This window comes from Carcharhinus amblyrhynchos, chromosome 23 (genome assembly GCF_965287045.1).
Source record: "Carcharhinus amblyrhynchos chromosome 23, sCarAmb.v2.hapA, whole genome shotgun sequence".
Lineage (NCBI taxonomy): Eukaryota > Metazoa > Chordata > Chondrichthyes > Carcharhiniformes > Carcharhinidae > Carcharhinus > Carcharhinus amblyrhynchos.
In genome coordinates, this window is record NC_137346.1 from 46951098 (window position 1) to 46971503 (window position 20406).

At 49.4% G+C, this 20406-nt stretch overlaps 1 protein-coding gene across 1 annotated transcript in view; it reads left to right on the plus strand.

The window, feature by feature from the left end:
- Window positions 1-20406, plus strand: part of LOC145357589 (uncharacterized) — a 254877-nt gene that overhangs the window by 217297 nt on the left and 17174 nt on the right. The window contains exon 2 of the mRNA XM_080211066.1: window positions 19029-20157. Coding sequence (XP_080067192.1) covers window positions 19379-20157 — 779 coding nt within the window. The 5' untranslated portion in view covers window positions 19029-19378. The remainder of the gene's footprint in view (window positions 1-19028; window positions 20158-20406) is intronic.

Below are 20406 nucleotides of genomic sequence, written 5' to 3' on the forward strand. Positions count from 1 at the left end.
CGGTTCTACTTTTTAATTCCATTCCCAGCTTTTCATACTCCCTCCCCGGATCCTCAGTTCGCATTTTGCCTACGTCGCCGGCACCCACATGTACCACAACGACCGGATTCTCACCCTCCCACTCCAGGTTCCTCTGCAGCCCAGATGCGACATCCCAGACCCGAGCACCAGGCAGACAACACACCCTTCTGTGCACTTTGTCATTGTGACAAAGGACAGTGTCAATACCCTTCACCCCACTATCCCCAATCACTACTATGTTCCTTTTCACCTTCTCTTTGTCTATGTCCTGCTGCATCACTGTACCGTGTGCAGTTTGCTCACCAACCTCACCGCCCTCGTACTCGTCCAGACTGGAAGCAAGAACCTCAAACCTGTTATGCAGATTGAGAGGTTGAGGCATTTGGTCCCCACCCTCCTTCCTCCGGTCCCCACCCTCCTTCCTCCTCTCAGCAGCCCCCTCCTGTTCCTGACCCATAGAGTTAGCCAGTCTATGGGGGGGTGGATGTCACTTGCACCCCATTATCAATGGCACCCTCTCTCCCCCTGACGAGCCTCAGTGTCTGTAGCTCAGAGGCCAGCTCATCTACTTTGAGGTGGAGCTCCTCCAGCAACCTGCACTTACTGCAGACATGGTCACTGGGAAGGACCCTGGGGTCCACCAGCTCCCACATCATACAGAAACAGCACATCACATACCCCTCCATTATTCACCGTAGTAATATTGAACAACGATTTCAATGCAAACTTACCTGGCCCTTTTCTCCAAAGCCCTTTGAACCTAAGCCCTCGTAGCTCACTCAGCTTCCCTCTCACTCCACTGCCCGCTGTCTACACCAGGCCTCCTTTTAAACCTGGTGCTGTTTAAAAGCCTGCTTACCCACAAATCCCTGCTCTCCACTCCCTTTGAATTCTTAAAGCGGTAAATACAAAAAGCCCACGAAAATGCTTTTAAATGATTTAAACAGTTTTTAAACAGGTAATTTCTTACCTGACTCACTGCTCCTTCACTCGCCCGCTCCAGCAAACAACGGATGAATGGATTGAAAGGCCAATCTCAACCCACCCGTATGCAACTGCAGTTACAATTACATCCGCATTCACTCATCGGCCAGTCGCTTTAGCCATCGCTGCTCACTCGGAGTAGCAGCTAGTAGTAGCCCAGCGGGACCATTGGGGAGGCGCGACTCACTGTGTTATAGAAGCGAGGAAAATTCACACAGCTACTGTAACCATGGCTCTCCTTCCCGTTAAGAGAGTCATGGTTACTCCCGCCAACTACAACTCCTATCTACACCTAGCTTTGTGTCATCTGCAAATTTACCCATCCATACACATTTTCATCCAAATCATTTATACATATCTCAAAAGCAGAGGTCCCAGTATGAATCCCTGCGGAACACCAGTAGGCACAGACCTCCAGCCACAAAAACACCCACCACTACTCTCAGACTTCCATGGGCAAGTCAATTCTGAATCCAAGCGGCCAGGTCAACATCTTAATCTTGGATGAGCTTACCATGAGGGACCTTGTCAAAAGCCTTGTCTAAATCCTTGTACACAACATGCCCTGCTCTACCCTCATCAATCACCTTTGTCACCTCCTCCAGAAAATCAGTCAAGTTAGTAAGATGTTGACAGTGCTCCCAGTGTAGTCTGGTGATGAAAATATAGACTCTAAGTATAGACTTGTGGTTAGCGCTGCTGCCTCACAGCGGCAGGGACCCAGGTTTCATTCCTGGCCTGGGTCACTGTCTGTGTGGAGTTTGCATGTTCTCCTCGTGTCTGTGTGGGTTTCCTCCAGGTGCTCCAGTTTCCTCCCACAGTCTGAAAGACGTCCTGGTTAGGGTGCATTGACCCAAGTAAGCGGAGTAGCGTGGTAACTAGGGCAATTTCACAGTAACTTCATTGCTGTCTTAATGTAAACCCTACTTGTGACCAATAAATTAACTTGTTCGGTGAAATGTAGGTAACAGGTAGAATTGATATGTAAATATAGGTAAAGAAAGACTAAAACCTTACCTAGAATCCTTCTTAGATGCACATGGACATCTCTGAATCTGACATACGCCAAATGGAACGTTACACAAGGGACTGGAATTTCTTAACAACCTTTCAATGTAAATATTCTGGTCCAGACTGTGACAAAGGACACAACAGATAGCAACAACCAGGAGGAACCTTTAACCCAGAGAATGTTAATAACCTAGTTCAGGACAAGGCCAGGCACAGGAGGATCCCGATTAAAAACAGGACATAAGAACAATTCTAAATGACTGATTCTTTAACAAAGGAATGTTTAAAAACAGCATTGTGATATTCCAAGGTCAACTGTGTCTGGGGAAGGGACAGACTGATGTGTTTTTATTTTAAACAGGAGGATCCATTGAAAAGCAGCTCTGGACGATACGAGCACCTCCTGACCCACTTTCAATTCATTTCAAATCACCCATTGGAATATTCCCTTGGAATATTCTTTATTCTCTCCTGGGTTGTGGACACTGCTGACAAAGCCCCAGCATGTGTTGGTCATCTCCTAATTGTCCTTGAACAGACTGACTTGCTCAGCCATTTCAGAAGGGCAGCTAAGAGTCCCCCACATCGCTGTGTGGCTCTGGATTCACATGTAGGCCAGACCGGGTAAGAATGGCAGATTTCCTTCCTTAATAGAGTGAACCAGATGAGTTTTTGCAACAATTTCACGGTCACTGTTACTGAGACTAACTTTATATCATTCCAGAGTCTCTGAATTCAAATCGCACCAGCCACCTGTCCCCTGATCCTCTGCATTCCTCGGCCAGCGACATTCCCACTACCCAACCAGCTCCCGCTGAATGTGATATTCCACACAACCCTTCCTTAAACATAGAATCCCCAGAGTGCTGAACGAGGCCATTCAGCTCACAGAGCTCGTACTGACAACAATCCCACTGAGCCTCTATCCCCTTAACCCCATGAATTTACCCTGCTAATCCCCCTCACATTAAGAGACAATTTTACCCAATCCACCCAACCTGCACATCTTTGGACTGTTGGAGGAAACCAGAGCACCTGGAGGAAACCCATGCAGACATGGGGAGAATGTGCAAACTCCACACTGGCAGTCAACTGAGGCCAGATTTGAACCTGGGTGCCTGGTGCTGTCAGGCAGCAGTGCTAACCACTGTGCCACCGTGCTGAGAAACGAGAGAGGCTTTGGATAACCCCATCACAGAAACCTTAAAGCTGACCATTCTGTCAAAGTTTAAAAACTCTATTTTTATAACCCAGAGCAAGAAACAGGTGAATAGTAACATAGATGAACATTAATAGGTGGACATTACGACTGACATCAGAAACATCGATTGACTGAATAAACACTCGCTACATCACAGAGCGATCCTCAACTGTTTAAGAATTGACCCATAATAAGGAATGAGGGAGCCTTATAAAAAGAGACAAGAGTTTACACAGAGAGGTGACACCCCCAGCTGCTAAGGATGATGTAATTCAGTTCAAGAAGGGGATAAAGTGAGAAGCTTTTGTGATTCAAAGCAGAAGTATTGAACAATCTGGAATCAGTGCTTCTCGAGCTTGCTGACTAGCCAAACACTTCAATTAATCTCATCATAAAAACCCCCAGTGTAAATAACTTGGATTTTACTGAGAAATGGTGAAGTGTTGGTTCAGAGCCACAAATTTCAACTTCCTATGTGAGTCTGGGTCACCTTTCTGTCTCTTGCTCGTGTCAATGACACCAGGCGACAGAGCTGAATTTAGCTGAGGATAACGGGGTGTGCGACACGGTTGGGAAACTGCCCTGGGTGTCACACTGATAGACAGACAGGAAGATGCTGGAGGACACACTGCAAAATGGGCCTCCAGCCAACTGGGGCCAGGGAGGGGGTGACTGGGGCTGATGGTGACGTGACCCCCAGGGGGTTCAGTGTCTCTGTGCCCAAAGCGGTGAGTCACAGGAACAGGGGACAGAGAAGTTGAAGAGAAACCATTTGTGTCCAGAACATTGTGAATATCCTTTTACTCTGGTTGGTCTTTGATTCTCAAGTCATTTTCTGTTTGTTTTAACCATGTTGCGTTTCGTTAATAAACTTAATTCAGTAAAATTATTTGATTTTTCTTGACTTTTCCTGATGAGATTGATGTTCTTTAGGGAAAGTGGGTGAGAGGGATTCGCAGGCTCTTTAACAGAGAGTGAATCCGTCTGAGGTAATGGGCAAAGGGGCCAGAGGGAGAGATGAGATTTTATTTTTGACTTGGCGATGTTAGAAAGTAGGGTTCAGGGAGTCAATTAACCCTTTCTCCCCGTTTCCCAAACTCTGAAATGATTCCCAGTGATAACTCTTATTGGTGACAGTGGTTAGATTTTATTCAGTCTCAATGAGAGCTGACACAGGCTAATGTCTGAGCAGGAGTATCAAAGTCTATGGAAACTCATTGCACCCAATCATTGCTGAGCTAACATCTGAATGGACCAATTAAAAACCTGTCATTGAACCATCTGTACCCACCCAAACCACGTCAAACAATTATCCTGCCCACACTCTGTCCCTGGTACAGGGAGTCAGCATCCAAGGTCTAACATTGGACTTGAACTTTAGTATTTCTGTAAGATAATTTATTGTTGGCTGAGTGGGTGATTATTGATTGTGTGTTTCAATAAATATGGTTGTTTTAACAAGAAGTCTACTCGCAATTCTTTGTCCACCGTATAAGGGTTAAAACAGACAGCAGGCACAACAACCCAATCGAGGGGAGTGGTGAAGATCACGGAGTGAAGTGGGGGGGGTCGGGGGGCAGATGGTGACTAATCCTGAAAACTCTCACTAAGTTTGAGGATAGACTGGATAGTCAGAAGCTTTTCCCAGACTGGAAGAGTTAATGATAAGGGGGCATAGGCTTAAGGTGTGAGGGGCAAGGTTTAAAGGAGATGTACAAGGGAAGCTTTTTACACAGAGGGTGGTGGGTGCCTCATTGCTGGAGGGGAGGTAGTGGAAGCAGATACAATAGTAACTTTTAAGGGGCATCTGGACAAATACGTGAGTAGGAAGGGAATAGAAGGATACACTCACTGAAGGGTAGAGGGTTTTAGTTCAGTCGGGACAGCATGGTCAGTGCAGGTTTGGAGGGCCGAAGGGCCTGTTCCTGTGCTGGAATTTTCCTTGTTCTTTGTTTTTTTGTTCTATGATAACAGCACATCACTGTGACCCAATATCTCTGTCCCAATGGTCATCTCCATCCTGATTATTTCCCACCACTTCGTTTCCTGCTGGTCCCGGAACAAATATGTCCCACCAGTAGTATCCCCTCGATCGTTTCAATCCAGTGACAGGTCTGGGCAGAGAGTTTATAGAACATAGAACATTACAGCGCAGAACAGGCCCTTCGGCCCACGATGTTGCGCCGACCAGTTTTTTAAAAAAAAACACTGACCCACTAATCTAAACCAATCCCTTTTTTTTTCACCTCTTGTTTGTCCGTTATGGGCCTTTGGAGAGTCTGACATACTCATGGGTAATTTCCATAGCCTCCCACAAGGCCTGTTGGTCCACTTTCCCCAGCGTTTGGTCAATATACAACACATCATCTCACCACACACCAAACAAGTATCCCAATATTTTCCAGGCAGGTGGAACTCTCCTACAGTCAGTGAGCCTGTCACTTGCAGACAAAAAAATTGTGATTGCTTTCATGAAGTAAAGCCTCTGGGATTATTTCTGTCTCCGGGGGGATTCTGCATCACTGTGTGGGACCCACTCTCCCTGCTTTAAATGCCTCCTTCAATGGTAAAATCTCAATGATTATCTTGCTGGTGTTCCCGAGAGACTTGAGGGTCTGAGAGGCATACGCGATGTAATGCTCTGATTTTGATCAGCGTTCTGTCGTGCTCACATAGTCCAGGCTCTCCTTACGGATCCTTCAGGTACGGCTCAGAGAACCCAGTCCCTTTCCTCTGTCCCTAACGATTTAAATCTGTAACTATCCTTAAAGATCCCGTTGGATGTATTTTCACTTATAATAAGTTTTATAGCCTCTCCTCACTAGACCTCCTCCCGGTCAAGTGGTCACTACTCATGTCTATCCTGGTCAAAGTGAAGAAAGTTTAATTCATACAGCGAGGTTCGTAAATGTCGGGGAATGGTTCCAAATCTTTAAAGTCAGACCTAACCTCATGTATCAGATATCTGGCGAGATGATCATACTTCTTTTACTTTGTATCTGTGATTCAGGAGCAATTCTCTAATTGTCAATTATAGTTGGACTTTAGCCATTTAATGATATTGAGATGATTGTGGTATGTTGAATGTAATATCATTAATAAAATGGGAATATTGTAGGTTACCCCTGGGGATGCCATTGTCACATCACGGACTAAAAGGGTGTATGGGGTGTCAGGGAGGGGTAGTACCTCTGGTGGGGGAACATGTCGTGTCCTTTCAGGGCGGTTTATCCACCCTTTGTCCCCACCTGGCGCTCGGCTCTCACCCGTGGCTCCCTGTTTGCGCGCGACAGTGGCCACACCCCGGGCAACGGCCTCGACAAGCCGGCTAAACCGGGTGAGGGTAGCTGACGGGTCTCAACCCTCGGTGAGATAGCGAGATGTCTATCCCAGCGTGTGGAGACAGAGTCTGGCGGATTGAGCGGACGAGACCAATGGAAGGTCCAACGGTCAAGAAGGTGGTCTCTGCAAGTGTCGTGGAACACGAAGAGCAGGACAAGATACAGAAGACATCCTGGCCATCCACTGCACCTAGTCCCACCTCCAGCCGTCTTGACTCTTGTCTTACCACTGGATCGAGATGGGAATTGGGAAGAGAGAGTGAGGCTGACGCTGCGCAACTCTCCCTCACTTTAATCCAAATCAAGCGCTAGTTTCGACATCATCATCATCATCAGTGTCCTGTTCAACCCTTGAAGTCCTGTGGTGATGGGCGAGTGATGAAGCAGCAGGTGTGGATACACTGGGAGCTGTAGTCACGGACCTGCACGCAGGCGGCTCAGGTCTAATGGTCGTTTTCCGCTGACTGAAGCAGCAGTGAAACTCGGCATCTACCTGGGCGACTGAGCAGTCCTCTTCAGGAACACACTGCTCACCTCCAGAGAATGAGGAAGGGGCTAGAAAAGGTGCCCTAAACATTACCTGCTTCACTACACCCTGGCCAGTTTACTGCAGCTGGTGGGGATCCCATCTTCCAGTCGAACAAACAAAATAAAACACAAGGTGACACCACTCACTATTGGCACTTGGAACGTGCACACGCTTTCAGACAACCCTACAGCAGACAGACCAGAGAGAAGAACAGCCTTAGTTGCCAGGGAGCTTGCAAGATACAACATTGACATTGCTGCCCTGAGTGAAACTCGTCTTGCTAACGTAGGTCAGTTGACTGAAACGGGAGGTGGATACACTTTTTTCTGGAGCAGCAGCGATGAGCGTCGTGATGCAGGAGTTGGATTCGCCGTCAGGAGTCACCTTGTTGGGAAACTCGATAGTCTACCCAAGGGTGTGAACGACCGGCTTATGACATCACAGCTTCCACTACAGAACAGAAGTCAAGCCACCCTGATCAGCGCCTACGCCCCCACAATGAACAACCCAGAGGAGATGAAAGACAAGTTCTACAAAGAACTAGACCCCCTACTATCAGCAGTGAGCAATACTGACAAGCTGATCTTGTTTGGTGATTTCAATGCAAGAGTAGGGTGTGACTCTGCAACCTGGCAGGGAGTCATTGGGAGGCATGGAGTGGGCAAGTGTAACAGTAACGGCCTACTCTTACTGAAAGCCTGTACAGCACACAACCTCCTCATCACCAACACAACCTTCCATCTGCCTACCCGTAACAAGACCTCCTGGATGCACCCCCGCTCTAAGCATTGGCATCTTATTGACTATGTCATTGTCAGGAGAAAAGACAGGCAGGATATCAGAGTGACCAAGGCCATGTGTGGTGGACAGATCTGCCGGACAGATCACAGGCTCATCGGCTCCAAAATGAGGCTCCGCATCAGACCCAAGAGGTGACCGCAAGGAAGCAAGGTTATGAAAAGAATCAATGCGGCCAAGCTAGAGAACCCCAGCATCGCTTCAGCACTGGCTGAAGACTTAGAAATCAAGCTTGCTGACCTACACCTCACAGGCAGCGCTGAGGATGACTGGGAACGCTTCAGGGATGCTATCCATACATCTGCACTAAAGATGCTCGGGCCCTCCACCCACAAGCAGTATGACTGGTTCGATGAGAATGATGAGGAGATACAGGCTCTACTTGTTGAAAAGCACCGTCTTCATCGGGCCTGTCAGAACGACCCATCTTCAGCTGCCAAGAAAAATGCTTTTCCCAGTGTTCGCAGGACAGTCCAGAATAAACTGTATAAAATGCAGGATGCCTGACTGAGTGCCAAGGCAGATGAAATACAGGGATACGCTGACAGAAACGACTTAAAACGGTTCTATGAAGCCCTCAACACTCTCTACGGACCTCAATCTCTCAGGAGTTCCCCCCTCCTGAGTACAGATGGTACAACTCTCGTTACAGAGAGGGCTCAGATCCTGCAGAGATGGGCTGAACACTTTGAAGCCGTCCTCAACCGACCGTCATCTATTAACGATGAGGCAATGGACAGGATTCCCCAGGTCGATATCAACAGCACCATGGATGACCCACCGGTAGTAGCCAAAGTCATGAAAGCTGTCAGCCAGCTATCCAGTGGCAAAGCCCCAGGGGCAGATGCCATACCCACAGAGATCTACAAAGCTGCTGGTCCTGTACTTATCGAGAAGCTCACTGAGTCCAGTTCCAGTTCTTTTGGAAGCAAGGATCCATTCCTCAGGGACTTAAAGATGTTTCCATCGTTCACCTCTACAAGAGGAAGGGCAATCGGCAAGTATGCAACAACCACTGAGGAATCTCGCTGCTCTCCATCACAGGAAAAACCCTCACAAGAGTCCTGCCAAATCATCTGGTCACTCATCTGGAGCTGGGCCTGCTTCCAGAGTCACAGTGTGGCTTCCACAAAGGTCGCAGGCCTACTGACATGATTTTTGCTGCGCGCCAACTTCAGGAGAAATGTCAGGAGCAGAATCGCGAGCTCTACACAACCTTTGTTGACCTCGCGAAAGCCTTTGATACTGTCAGCCGACAAGGCCTGTGGACGATCATGTCCAAGTTCGGCTGCCCCCCCAAATTCATTCAGATGGTTCGCCAGTTCCATGATGGCCAGAGTACTGGATAGCGGAGAATCCCCTGAGGCATTCCCAGTCACCAATGGCGTCAAACAGGGCTGTGTGCTCGCACCCACACTGTTCAGCATGATGTTTACTGCCATGCTGAATGATGCCTTCCAGGACAGTGTTGCTGGAATCAGCCTCAAGTGCAGAGTGAATGGGAAGCTCTTCAACCTGAGGAGACTTCAAGCTTTCACTTCAAAGTGAAAGAGACAGTTCTGTTAGACTTCCTCTTTGCCAATGACTGCGCCCTGTATACTGGCTCAGACACAGTAAGAAGTCTGACAACACCAGGTTAAAGTCCAACAGGTTTATTTGGTAGCAAATGTTTATAATCAAATAAACCTATTGGACTTTAACCTGGTGTTGTCAGACTTCTTACTGTGTTTACTGGCTCAGAGCCAGAGATGCAAGTCAGTATGGACAAATTTTCCACAGCTTGTGACAACTTTAGACTCACCATCAACATTAAAAAGACTGAAGTCATGCACCAGCCTGTTCCCCATGCACCGTACACAGAACCCATAATCACAATCAGAAACTACAGGCAGTGGACTAGTTCACTGATCTTGGCAGCACCCTCTCCCAAGCAGTGACTATTGATACAGAAGTTAACTGCAGAATAGCTTTCGGTAGACCGCGCTCCACTGTATGGGAACATCGAGGAATCAGCCCAGCAATAAAACTGAAGGTCTACTGCACCGCGGTACTCACTACCCTCCTGTATGTCTGTGAAACGTGGACTGTGTATCGAAGGCATGCAAGACAGCTCAATCATTTCCACATGACTTGTCTTCGCAGAATATTACACATCAGACGGCAAGACAAAGTGCCAGACACTGAAGTTCTCTCCAGAACAAGTCTGGAGGATGGGGGGGGAGGACTGGGGACTTGGGAGGATCAGAGATCCATCTGAGCCCCCCCCACCTCCGGCAGATGCCAGCGGAAGGCCTGGAAGGTGCTGCAGGCTGTCCAATGAGTGCAGTAAAAAGTCTCACACCACCAGTCCAACAGGACTTTAACCTGGCGTTGTGAGACTTTTTACTGTGTTCACCCCAGTGGCATCGCCACATCAATGAGTGTAGGTCAGAAGGATGGTGGGGGGGTGGGGGGGGCAGCAATCGAGACAGGTTGGGGGTGTGCTCTGCCGAGGGGGGCCCTGCTTCCCAGGGGGGTCTGACCGTGGGGTGGGGGCGTGGAATCTGGCTCCTGGAAGGATCTGATCACAATGGGGGGGGGGCCTTGCCTCCTGGGAGGTCTGACCGTGGGGGGGGTCCGATCGCAGGGGGCAGGGGTGGCTGTCTCCAAAATGAGGGTCCGCATCAGACCCAAGAGGCGACCACAAGGAAGCAAGGTTATGAAAAGAATCAATGCGGCCGAGCTAGAGAACCCCAGCATCGCTTCAGCACTGGCTGAAGACTTAGAAATCAAGCTTGCTGACCTACCCCTCGCAGGCAGCGCTGAGGACGACTGGGAACGCTTCAGGGATGCTGTCCATACATCTGCACTGAAGATGCTCGGGCCCTCTACCCGCAAGCAGTATGACTGGTTCGATGAGAATGATGAGGAGATACAGGCTCTACTTGTTGAAAAGCACCAACTTCATCAGGCCTGTCAGAACGACCCATCTTCAGCTGCCAAGAAAAATGCTTTTCCCAGTGTTCGCAGGACAGTCCAGAATAAACTGTGTAAAATACAGGATGCCTGACTGAGTGCCAAGGCAGATGAAATACAGGGATACGCTGACAGAAACAACTTAAAACGGTTCTATGAAACCCTCAACACTCTCTATGGACCTCAATCTCTTGGGAGTTCCCCCCTCCTGAGTACAGTTGGTACAACTCTCATTACAGAGAGGGCTCAGATCCTGCAGAGATGGGCTGAACACTTTGAAGCCGTCCTCAACCGACCGTCATCTATTAACGATGAGGCAATAGACAGGATTCCCCAGGTCAATATCAACAGCGCCAAGGATGACCCACTGGTAGTAGCCGAAGTCACGAAACCTGTCAGCCAGCTATCCAGTGGCAAAGCCCCAGGGGCAGATGCCATACCCACAGAGATCTATAAAGCTGCTGGTCCTGTACTTATCGAGAAGCTCACTGAGTTGTTCCAGTCCTTTTGGAAGCAAGGATCCATTCCTCAGGGACTTAAAGATGTTTCCATTGTACACCTCTACAAGAGGAAGGGCAATCGGCAAGTATGCGACAACCACCGAGGAATCTCGAAGTCTCCATCACAGGAAAACCCTCACAAGAGTCCTGTTAAATCATCCGGTCACTCATCTGGAGCTGGGCCTGCTTCCAGAGTCACAGTGTGGCTTCCACAAAGGTCGTGGGACTACTGACATGATTTTTGCTGCGCGCCAACTTCAGGAGAAGTGTCAGGAGCAGAATCGCGAGCTCTACACAACCTTTGTTGACCTCGCGAAAGCCTTCGATACTGTCAGCCGACAAGGTCTGTGGAGGATCATGTCAAAGTTCAGCTGCCCCCCAAATTCATTCAGATGGTACGCCAGTTCCATGATGGCCAGAGTACTGGATAGCGGAGAATCCCCTGAGGCATTCCCAGACACCAATGGCGTCAAACAGGGCTGTGTGCTCGCACCCACACTGTTCAGCATGATGTTTACTGCCATGCTGAATGATGCCTTCCAGAACAGTGTTGCTGGAATCAGCCTCAAGTACAGAGTGGATGGGAAGCTCTTCAACCTGAGGAGACTTCAAGCTATTACCAAAGTGAAGGAGACTGTTCTGGGAGATTTCCTCTTTGCCAATGACTGCGCCCTGTATACTGGCTCAGAGCCAGAGATACAAGTCAGTATGGACAAATTTTCCACGGCTTGTCACAACTTTGGACTCACCATCAACATTAAAAAGACCAAAGTCATGCACCAGCCTGCTCCTCATACACCTTACCCTGAAGTTCTCTCTACAGCAAGTCTTCCATCAGTCCACACACTGCTGATGAGAGCGCAGACCCAGTGGGCAGGTCATGTCATCCATATGCCAGACGAGTGCATACCCAAGCAGCTCCTCTTTGGGGAACTCTCTGCTGGAAGATGCTCGCATGGAGGGCAGAAGAAACGTTACAAAGACACACTCAAGGCCTCCCTGAAGTCGCTTGACATTGACACGACCACCTGGGAAACGTTGGCACAAAACCGCCCTACCTGGCGTTGCCTCATCCACAAAGGCTGTCAAGCTCACGAAGCAAGGTGTATTGCTGAAGCACAACTTAAGTGCGATCTGCGCAAGTCCAGAGCCACCAGCGCAACAACTACAGTGTCTACACAAGTCTGTCCAATACGTGCCAGGACATTCCGTGCCTGAATTGGCCCTGATCAGTCATCTTCGGACACACCGCAACCAGCCTCAAAATGACTAATGGTGTCGAGGTCCTCATCGATGACGATGGACGAACAATAGTCCCCTTTAATGTCACAGTAAAAAGTCTCATAACACCAGGTTAAAATCCGACAGGTTTATTTGGCATCACGAGCTTTCACAGCACTGCTCCTTCATCGGTGAATTCCTGGATTCATTTCCTTTCCCTTCAGTTGCTGCAGGTCCCCAATTTTATCCCCAGAATGAGAAAAGAAATGGAAAGAGGGAGAAAATAAAGTGTTTTACTCACAGATGTTGGCCTCTTTTAAGGTCAAATGAAATAAACAAATTCAAGTTAGTCTGTCTGAAGCTCAACTTTTATTCAGAGAGAACAACGAACAAAGAAAAGTACAGCACAGAACATAAGAACATAAGAAATAGGAGCAGGAGTAGGCCAACTAGCCCTTCGAGCCTGCCCCACCATTCAGTAAGATCATGGCTGATCTGTCGCTGCTCAGTTCCACATTCCCGCCCTCTCCCCATAACCCTTAATCCCCTCGCTCATCAAAAACCCATCAACCCGCGTCTTAAAAATATTTAGCGAGGCAGCCTCCACCACTTCAACGGGCAGAGAATTCCAGAGATTCACCACCCTTTGAGTGAAGAAGTTCCTCCTCAACTCCGTTCTAAACCGCCTCCCCTTTATCTTGAGGCTGTGCCCCCTAGTCCTACTGTCCTTTCTGAGCGGGAAGAGTCTCTCCACCTCTATCCTATCCATCCCATTCATCATCTTATACGTCTCAATGAGATCTCCCCTCATTCTTCTAAACTCTAACGAGTACAAGCCTAATTTATTCAGCCTTTCCTCATAGCTCAACCCCCTCAACTCCGGAATCAGCCTAGTAAACCTCCTCTGCACTCCCTCCAAGGCCAAAATATCCTTGCGTAAGTACGGCGCCCAAAACTGCACACAGTACTCCAGCTGCGGCCTCACCAATGCCCTATACAGCCGCAGCAAGACCTCCCTACTTTTATATTCAATCCCCCTCGCAATGAAGGCCAGCATCCCATTCGCCTTCCTGACCGCCTGCTGCACCTGCAAGCTGGGTTTTTGCGACTCATGCACAAGGACCCCGAGGTCCCTCTGCACCGTCGCCTGCTGCAGTTTTTCTCCACATAAGTAATAATCCTTCCTACCATTCTTCCTACCAAAGTGGACCACCTCGCACTTGCCAACATTAAATTCCATTTGCCAGTTCCTGGCCCATTCGCCCAGCCTATCTAGATCCTTCTGCAGACTCTCCACACCCTCCGCACAATTTGCCTTTCCACCAATCTTGGTGTCATCAGCAAATTTCGACACCATACACTCAGTTCCCTCCTCCAGATCATCTATATAAATGGTAAATAGCTGAGGCCCCAGCACCGATCCCTGGGGCACTCCACTAGTCACCAACCACCAATCCGAATAGCACCCATTGACCCCCACTCTCTGCCTCCTATTTGACAACCAGTCCTCTATCCACGCTAACACCCTACCCCCAACTCCATGTCCCCTGACCTTCTGCAATAACCTCTTGTGAGGTACCTTGTCAAACGCCTTCTGAAAATCAAGAAAGACCACATCCACCGGCTCTCCTCTATCCACCGCCCTGGACACATCCTCATAGAACTCCAGTAAATTTGTCAGACATGACTTCCCTTTAATGAAACCGTGCTGCGTCTGCTCTATCAAGCAGTTCCCCTCAAGATGCCTCGCTATTTCCTCCTTGATGACGGATTCTAACATTTTAAGAACATAAGAAATAGGAGCAGGAGTAGACCATCTAGCCCTTCGAGCCTGCCCCGCCATTCAATAAGATCATGGCTGATCTGTCGCTGCTCAGTTCCACTTTCCCGCCCTCTCCCCATAACCCTTAATCCCCTCTCTTATCAAAAACCCATCAACCCGCGTCTTAAAAATATTTAGTGAGGCAGCCTCCACCACTTCAACGGGCAGAGAATTCCAGAGATTCACCACCCTTTGAGTGAAGAAGTTCCTCCTCAACTCCGTTCTAAACCGCCCCCCTTTTATCTTAAGGCTGTGCCCCCTAGTCCTACTGTCTTTTTTCAGCGGGAAGAGTCTCTCCACCTCTATCCTATCCATCCCATTCATCATCTTATACGTCTCAATGAGATCTCCCCTCATTCTTCTAAACTCTAACGAGTACAAGCCTAGTTTATTCAGCCTCTCCTCATAGCTCAACCCCCTCAACTCCAGTATCAGCCTAGTAAACCTCCTCTGCACTCCCTCCAAGGCCAAAATATCTTTGCGCAGGTGCGGCGCCCAAAACTGCACACAGTACTCCAGCTGCGGCCTCACCAATGCCCTATACAGCTGCAGCAAGTCCTCCCTACTTTTATATTCAATCCCCCTCGCTATGAAGGCCAGCATCCCATTCGCCTTCCTGACCACCTGCTGCACCTGCAAGCTGGGTTTTTGCGACTCATGCACAAGGACCCCGAGGTCCCTCTGCACCGTCGCCTGCTGCAGTTTTTCGCCCCGTAAGTAATAGTCCTTCCTACCATTCTTCCTACCAAAGTGGACCACCTCACACTTGCCAACATTAAATTCCATTTGCCATTTCCTGGCCCATTCGCCCAGCCTATCTAGATCCTTCTGCAGACTCTCCACACCCTCCACATAATTTGCCGTTCCCCCAATCTTGGTGTCATCAGCAAATTTCGACACCCTACACTCGGTTCCCTCCTCCAGATCATCTATATAAATGGTAAAAAGCTGAGGCCCCAGCACCGACCCCTGGGGCACTCCACTAGTCACCATCCACCAATCCGAATAGCACCCGTTGACCCCCACTCTCTGCCTCCTATTTGACAACCAATCCTCTATCCATGCTAACACCCTACCCCCATCTCCATGTCCCTCGACCTTCTGCAATAACCTCATGTGAGGTACTTTGTCAAATGCCTTCTGAAAATCTAGAAAGACCACATCCACCGGCTCTCCTCTATCCACCGCCCTAGACACATCCTCATCGAACTCCAGTAAATTTGTCAGACACGACTTCCCTTTAATGAAACCGTGCTGCGTCTGCTTTATCAAGCAATTCCCTTCAAGATGCCTCGCAATTTCCTCCTTAATGACAGATTCTAACATTTTACCTACCACAGACGTTAAACTAACCGGCCTATAATTCCCCGCCTTTTGCCTGGCACCCTTCTTAAACAACGGCGTAACATTAGCCGTTTTCCAATCATCCGGCACTTCCCCAGAATCCAGCGACGTCTGGAAAATAACCACCAAGGCATCCACTATCACCTCCGCCATTTCTTTCAGAACCCTCGGATGCATTCCATCTGGTCCTGGGGACTTGTCCACAATCAGCCCCTCCAGTCTATCGAGCACCGCCTCTCTAGTAACAGTAATGTCATTAAGACCCTCCAGTCCTACCACCTTTCCATCGCTAACATCCGGCAAATTATTCACGTCCTCCTCCGTGAAGACAGAAACAAAAAAGTTATTCAATACCTTAGCCATATCCCCATCCCCTACCACTAGGTCCCCTTTCCCATCCTCTAAAGGACCAACATTCACCCTAGCCAGCCTCTTCCTTTTTATATATTTATAAAAACTCTTGCTATCCTTTTTTATATTAAGCGCTAGCCCAGCTTCATAGTTTATCCTACCCTTCTTTATCAACTTCTTTGTCAATCTTTGTTGACATTTAAACCTCTCCCAATCCTCTTCTCGCCCATTACTCTTAGCTACTCTAAATTCCTCCGCTCTTAATTTAACACTTTCCTTCACCTCCTTCGTTATCCACGGCTTATTACCTCTCCTCCTACTATCCTTTTTGACCATCGGAATAAATTTTACCTACAAAGACACAGGCCCTCCAAACCTGTGCTGAATACGATGCCTGCCTAAATTATCTGTGAAGCAATTTAGGCGACCTCATCAAATGTTTTTAAGGTAAGTACAGATAATTCGTTTATTGTTCAAAAATCTCAGGTGAGCGGCCGAGAAAGTGGAGCTGAGTCCACAAAAAGATCAGCCAGGATCTTATTGAATGGCGGAACACGCTCAAGGGGTCAGATGGCCCACTCCTGCTCCTAGTTCTTATATTCTCACTGGCGGAATCCGTATCTTTCCATTCCCATCCTATTCATGTCTTTGTCTAGTTGCCCTTAAATGTCGGTATTGAACCTGCTCACCTCCTCCCCAGGCAGCACATTCCAGAAATGCGCCACCCACTGTGTAAAAAACTTGCCTTGCACATCTCCTCTAAACTTTTCCCCAAGCATCTTAAACCTATGTTTGGCAGTAATTGACTTTTCTCCCTGGGAAAGAGCATCTCACTTTCCACTCTGTCCACACCACTCATAATCTTGTAGATTTCTATCAGGTTGTTTCTCCCCTCGCTCCAGTGAGAACAAACCAAGTTTCTCATAGTTAATGCCCTCTACACCAGGCAACATCCTGTTAAATCTCTTCTGTACCCTTTCCAAAGCCCCCACATCCTTCCTGCTGCTGTGAGCTGAGCAGCAGCTTCACTGGACAGCAATGGGCAGGTGAACAAGGTAAAAAGTCTGACAACACCAGGTTTTAGTCCAACCTATTTATTTGATAATATACTCACAAGCTTTCGAGGGACACCCTCTTCGTCAGGTGAATGGAGAGTTGAATGGAGGGCCAGAACTCTCCATTCACCTGACGAAGAGGGTGTCCCTCGAAAGCTTGTGAGTATATTATCAAATAAATAGGTTGGACTAAAACCTGGTGTTGTCAGACTTTTTACTGTGTTTACCCCAGTCCAACGCCGGCATACCCACATCAGGTGAACAAGCCCATTGTCTAACTTCCGCATTCACACAATGGGGGAGCTCTGATTGGCTGGAGGACCAGAGTCCTTCTAGTCCTCCAACTCTCCCCATTGGTCAACACCTCAGTGTGAAGGTCAGGGTGTGGCTCTCCTGTCCAATGCGCAGCCGCGCCGCTCCTGTGGACAAGTCCCGGCTCGGGGCGGATCAGCGGGTCCGGAGCCCTCAGCTGGACAGCGGCGAGAACGGGTGAGGCTCCCGTGTCCGCGCCTCCGGTGTCCGGGTCCGCGCCTCTGGTGCCCAGTGCCGCTCCCGTGTCCGCGCCTCCGGTGCCCAGTGCCGCTCCCGTGTCCGGGCTCGCTCCCGGGTCCGCGCCTCCGGTGTCCAGGGCCGCTCCCGGGTCCGGGCTCGCTCCCGGGTCCGCGCCTCAGGTGTCCAGGGCCGCTCCCGGGTCTGGGCTCGCTCCCGTATCCCGGGGCCGCTCCCGTATCCGCGCTTCCCGTGTCCCGGGGCCGCTCCCGTGTCCGAGCCTCCCGTGCCCGGGCTCGCTCCCGTGTCCCGGAGCCGCTCCCGTATCCGCGCCTCCCGTGTCCCGGGGCCGCTCCCGTAGCCGCGCCTCCCGGGTCCGGGTTCGCTCCCGTGTCCCGGGGCCGCTCCCGTATCCGCGCCTCCCGTGTCCCGGGGCCGCTCCCGTATCCGCGCCTCCCGTGTCCCGGGGCCGCTCCCGTATCCGCGCCTCCCGTGTCCCGGACTCGCTCCCGTAGCCGCGCCTCCCGGGTCCGGGCTCGCTCCCGTGTCCCGGGGCCGCTCCCGCGTCCGCGCGCCGGGATGCTGCTTTGGAACCCGGAGACGTCACCGCGGGGCAGAGACACTCGGATTGGCTGATGCAACACGGGCTTCATTGTGACCTCACAATGCGGAAGTTGGTCAATCAGCTTCAGGCTGAAATCCCCTCCTTTGGGCAGCGTCATTCTGGGGGAGACCCGGGGGACCTGCAGCAACTGAAGGGAGAGGAAGGGAATCCAGTCTGTACATTTTTAATCCAGTCATATAGACATATATCTGTCTGGCAGCCTGCATGGAGATTTTCAACTCTGTCCAAACAGGACACAGTAAGAAGTCTCACAACACCAGGTTAAAGTCCTACAGATTTATTTGGTAACACCAGCTTTCAGAGTGCTCACTGCTCCTACATTCCCCAGTAATTGACTTTTCTCCCCTGGGAAAGAGCATCTCATTATCCACTCTGTCCATACCACTCATAATCTTGTCGACTTCTATCAGGTCTATCCCTGTCATTCCAGTGAGAACAAATAGCGAACGCTCCAAAAGCTATTGGTTTTTGCTACTAAATAAACCTGTTGGATTTTAACTTCATGTTGTGAGACTTCTTATTGTGTTTACCCCAGTCCAATGCCAGCAACTCCACATCCAGGACAGGAAACAGTGAGCATGGATCTGTCAATCAACACCTTCAGGAGAATTGGGAGGGTGAATATTAGATACATCAGAGTGAGAATGGAGGGAGAGTGTGTGGGATGGAGATTTACAGCTTTTGGGGAATGAGAGAGGACAGAATATTCCATAGAAACTAGAATTGTCTATGCTGAATGTCTGTCCTGATACTGATGACTTTTCTCAACTTTATTTTACAGGATATTGAAAGAGGAATCGCAGGTTGAAATCTCAAATGTCACAATTAGACCTGAGAGAGTCATATTCTTCGGGGCCTGAGCATCATCGGTCTTTGAATCTAGAAGGAGAAATGATTGTCCAGTCTGTCAAATTGAAAAGATTTCAAACATCAGTGTGACTGGAAAAGCACCAACACACAGCCACACTCGAGTGAGAGTGTTCCAGTGCACTGACTGAAGAACTTTAACCAGTTACACAGTCTGAATAAATATCACACCATTCACAGCGGGGAGAGACTGTACTTGTGTTCTGTGTGCGGACAAATTTCAACTGATTGCCCAACGAAGAGAGAGGCAAGGACACCTGCACCATGGAGAAACCATGGAAATGTGCGGACTGTGGGAAAAGATACAAAGTCCCATCTTTGCTAGAAGCTCATCGGCGCAGCCACACTGGGGAGAGGCCATTCATCTGCTTTCAGTGTGGAGAGGGATTCACTCGGTTATCCCACCTGCAGACACACAAGCGAGTTCACACAGGGGAGAGGCCATTCATCTGCTCTCAGTGTGGAAAGGGATTCACTCTCTCGTCCACCCTGCAAAGACACCAGCGAATTCACACAGGGGAGAGGCCGTTCACCTGCTCTCAGTGTGGGAAGGGATTCAATCAGTTATCCAATCTGCGGACGCACCAACGAGCTCACACTGGGGAGAGACCATTCATCTGCTCTCAATGTGGGAAAGGATTCACTCGGTTATCCGATCTGCGGATACACCAGCGAATTCACACTGGGGACTGGCCGTTCACTTGCTCTCAGTGTGGGAAGGGATTCATTAGGTTATCCAGTTTGCAAACACACCAGCGAGTTCACACTGGGGAGAGACCATTCAGCTGCTCTCAGTGTGGGGAGGGATTCACTCGGTTATCCAACCTGCAGAGACACCAGCGAGTTCACACAGGGGAGAGGCCATTCATCTGTTCTCAGTGTGGGAAAGGATTCAGTCAGTATTCCGACCTACAGAGACACCAGCGAGTTCACACTGGAGAAAGGCCGTTCACTTGCTCTCAGTGTGGGAAAGGATTCACTCAGTTATCCCACCTGCTGAGACATCAGCGAGGTCACACTGGGGAGAAACCATTCACCTGCTCTGTGTGGGAAGGGGTTCAGTGATTCATGCAGCCTGTGGAAACACCAGCGCGTTCACCTACTCTGTGTGGGAAGGGATTGAGAGTTTCATCCCAGCTACTGAGACACCAACAAGTTCACAAATGATTACAGGGGTTGGATTATTTTGTTCATTCTCACAGTTCGTTAATGGGGGAAGATTGGAGGGTTACTTTCTGCTGGACTGGCCGGTCTCAGCCTCCAGTGGGCTGATGCTCTTTGAGTCTTGTTGC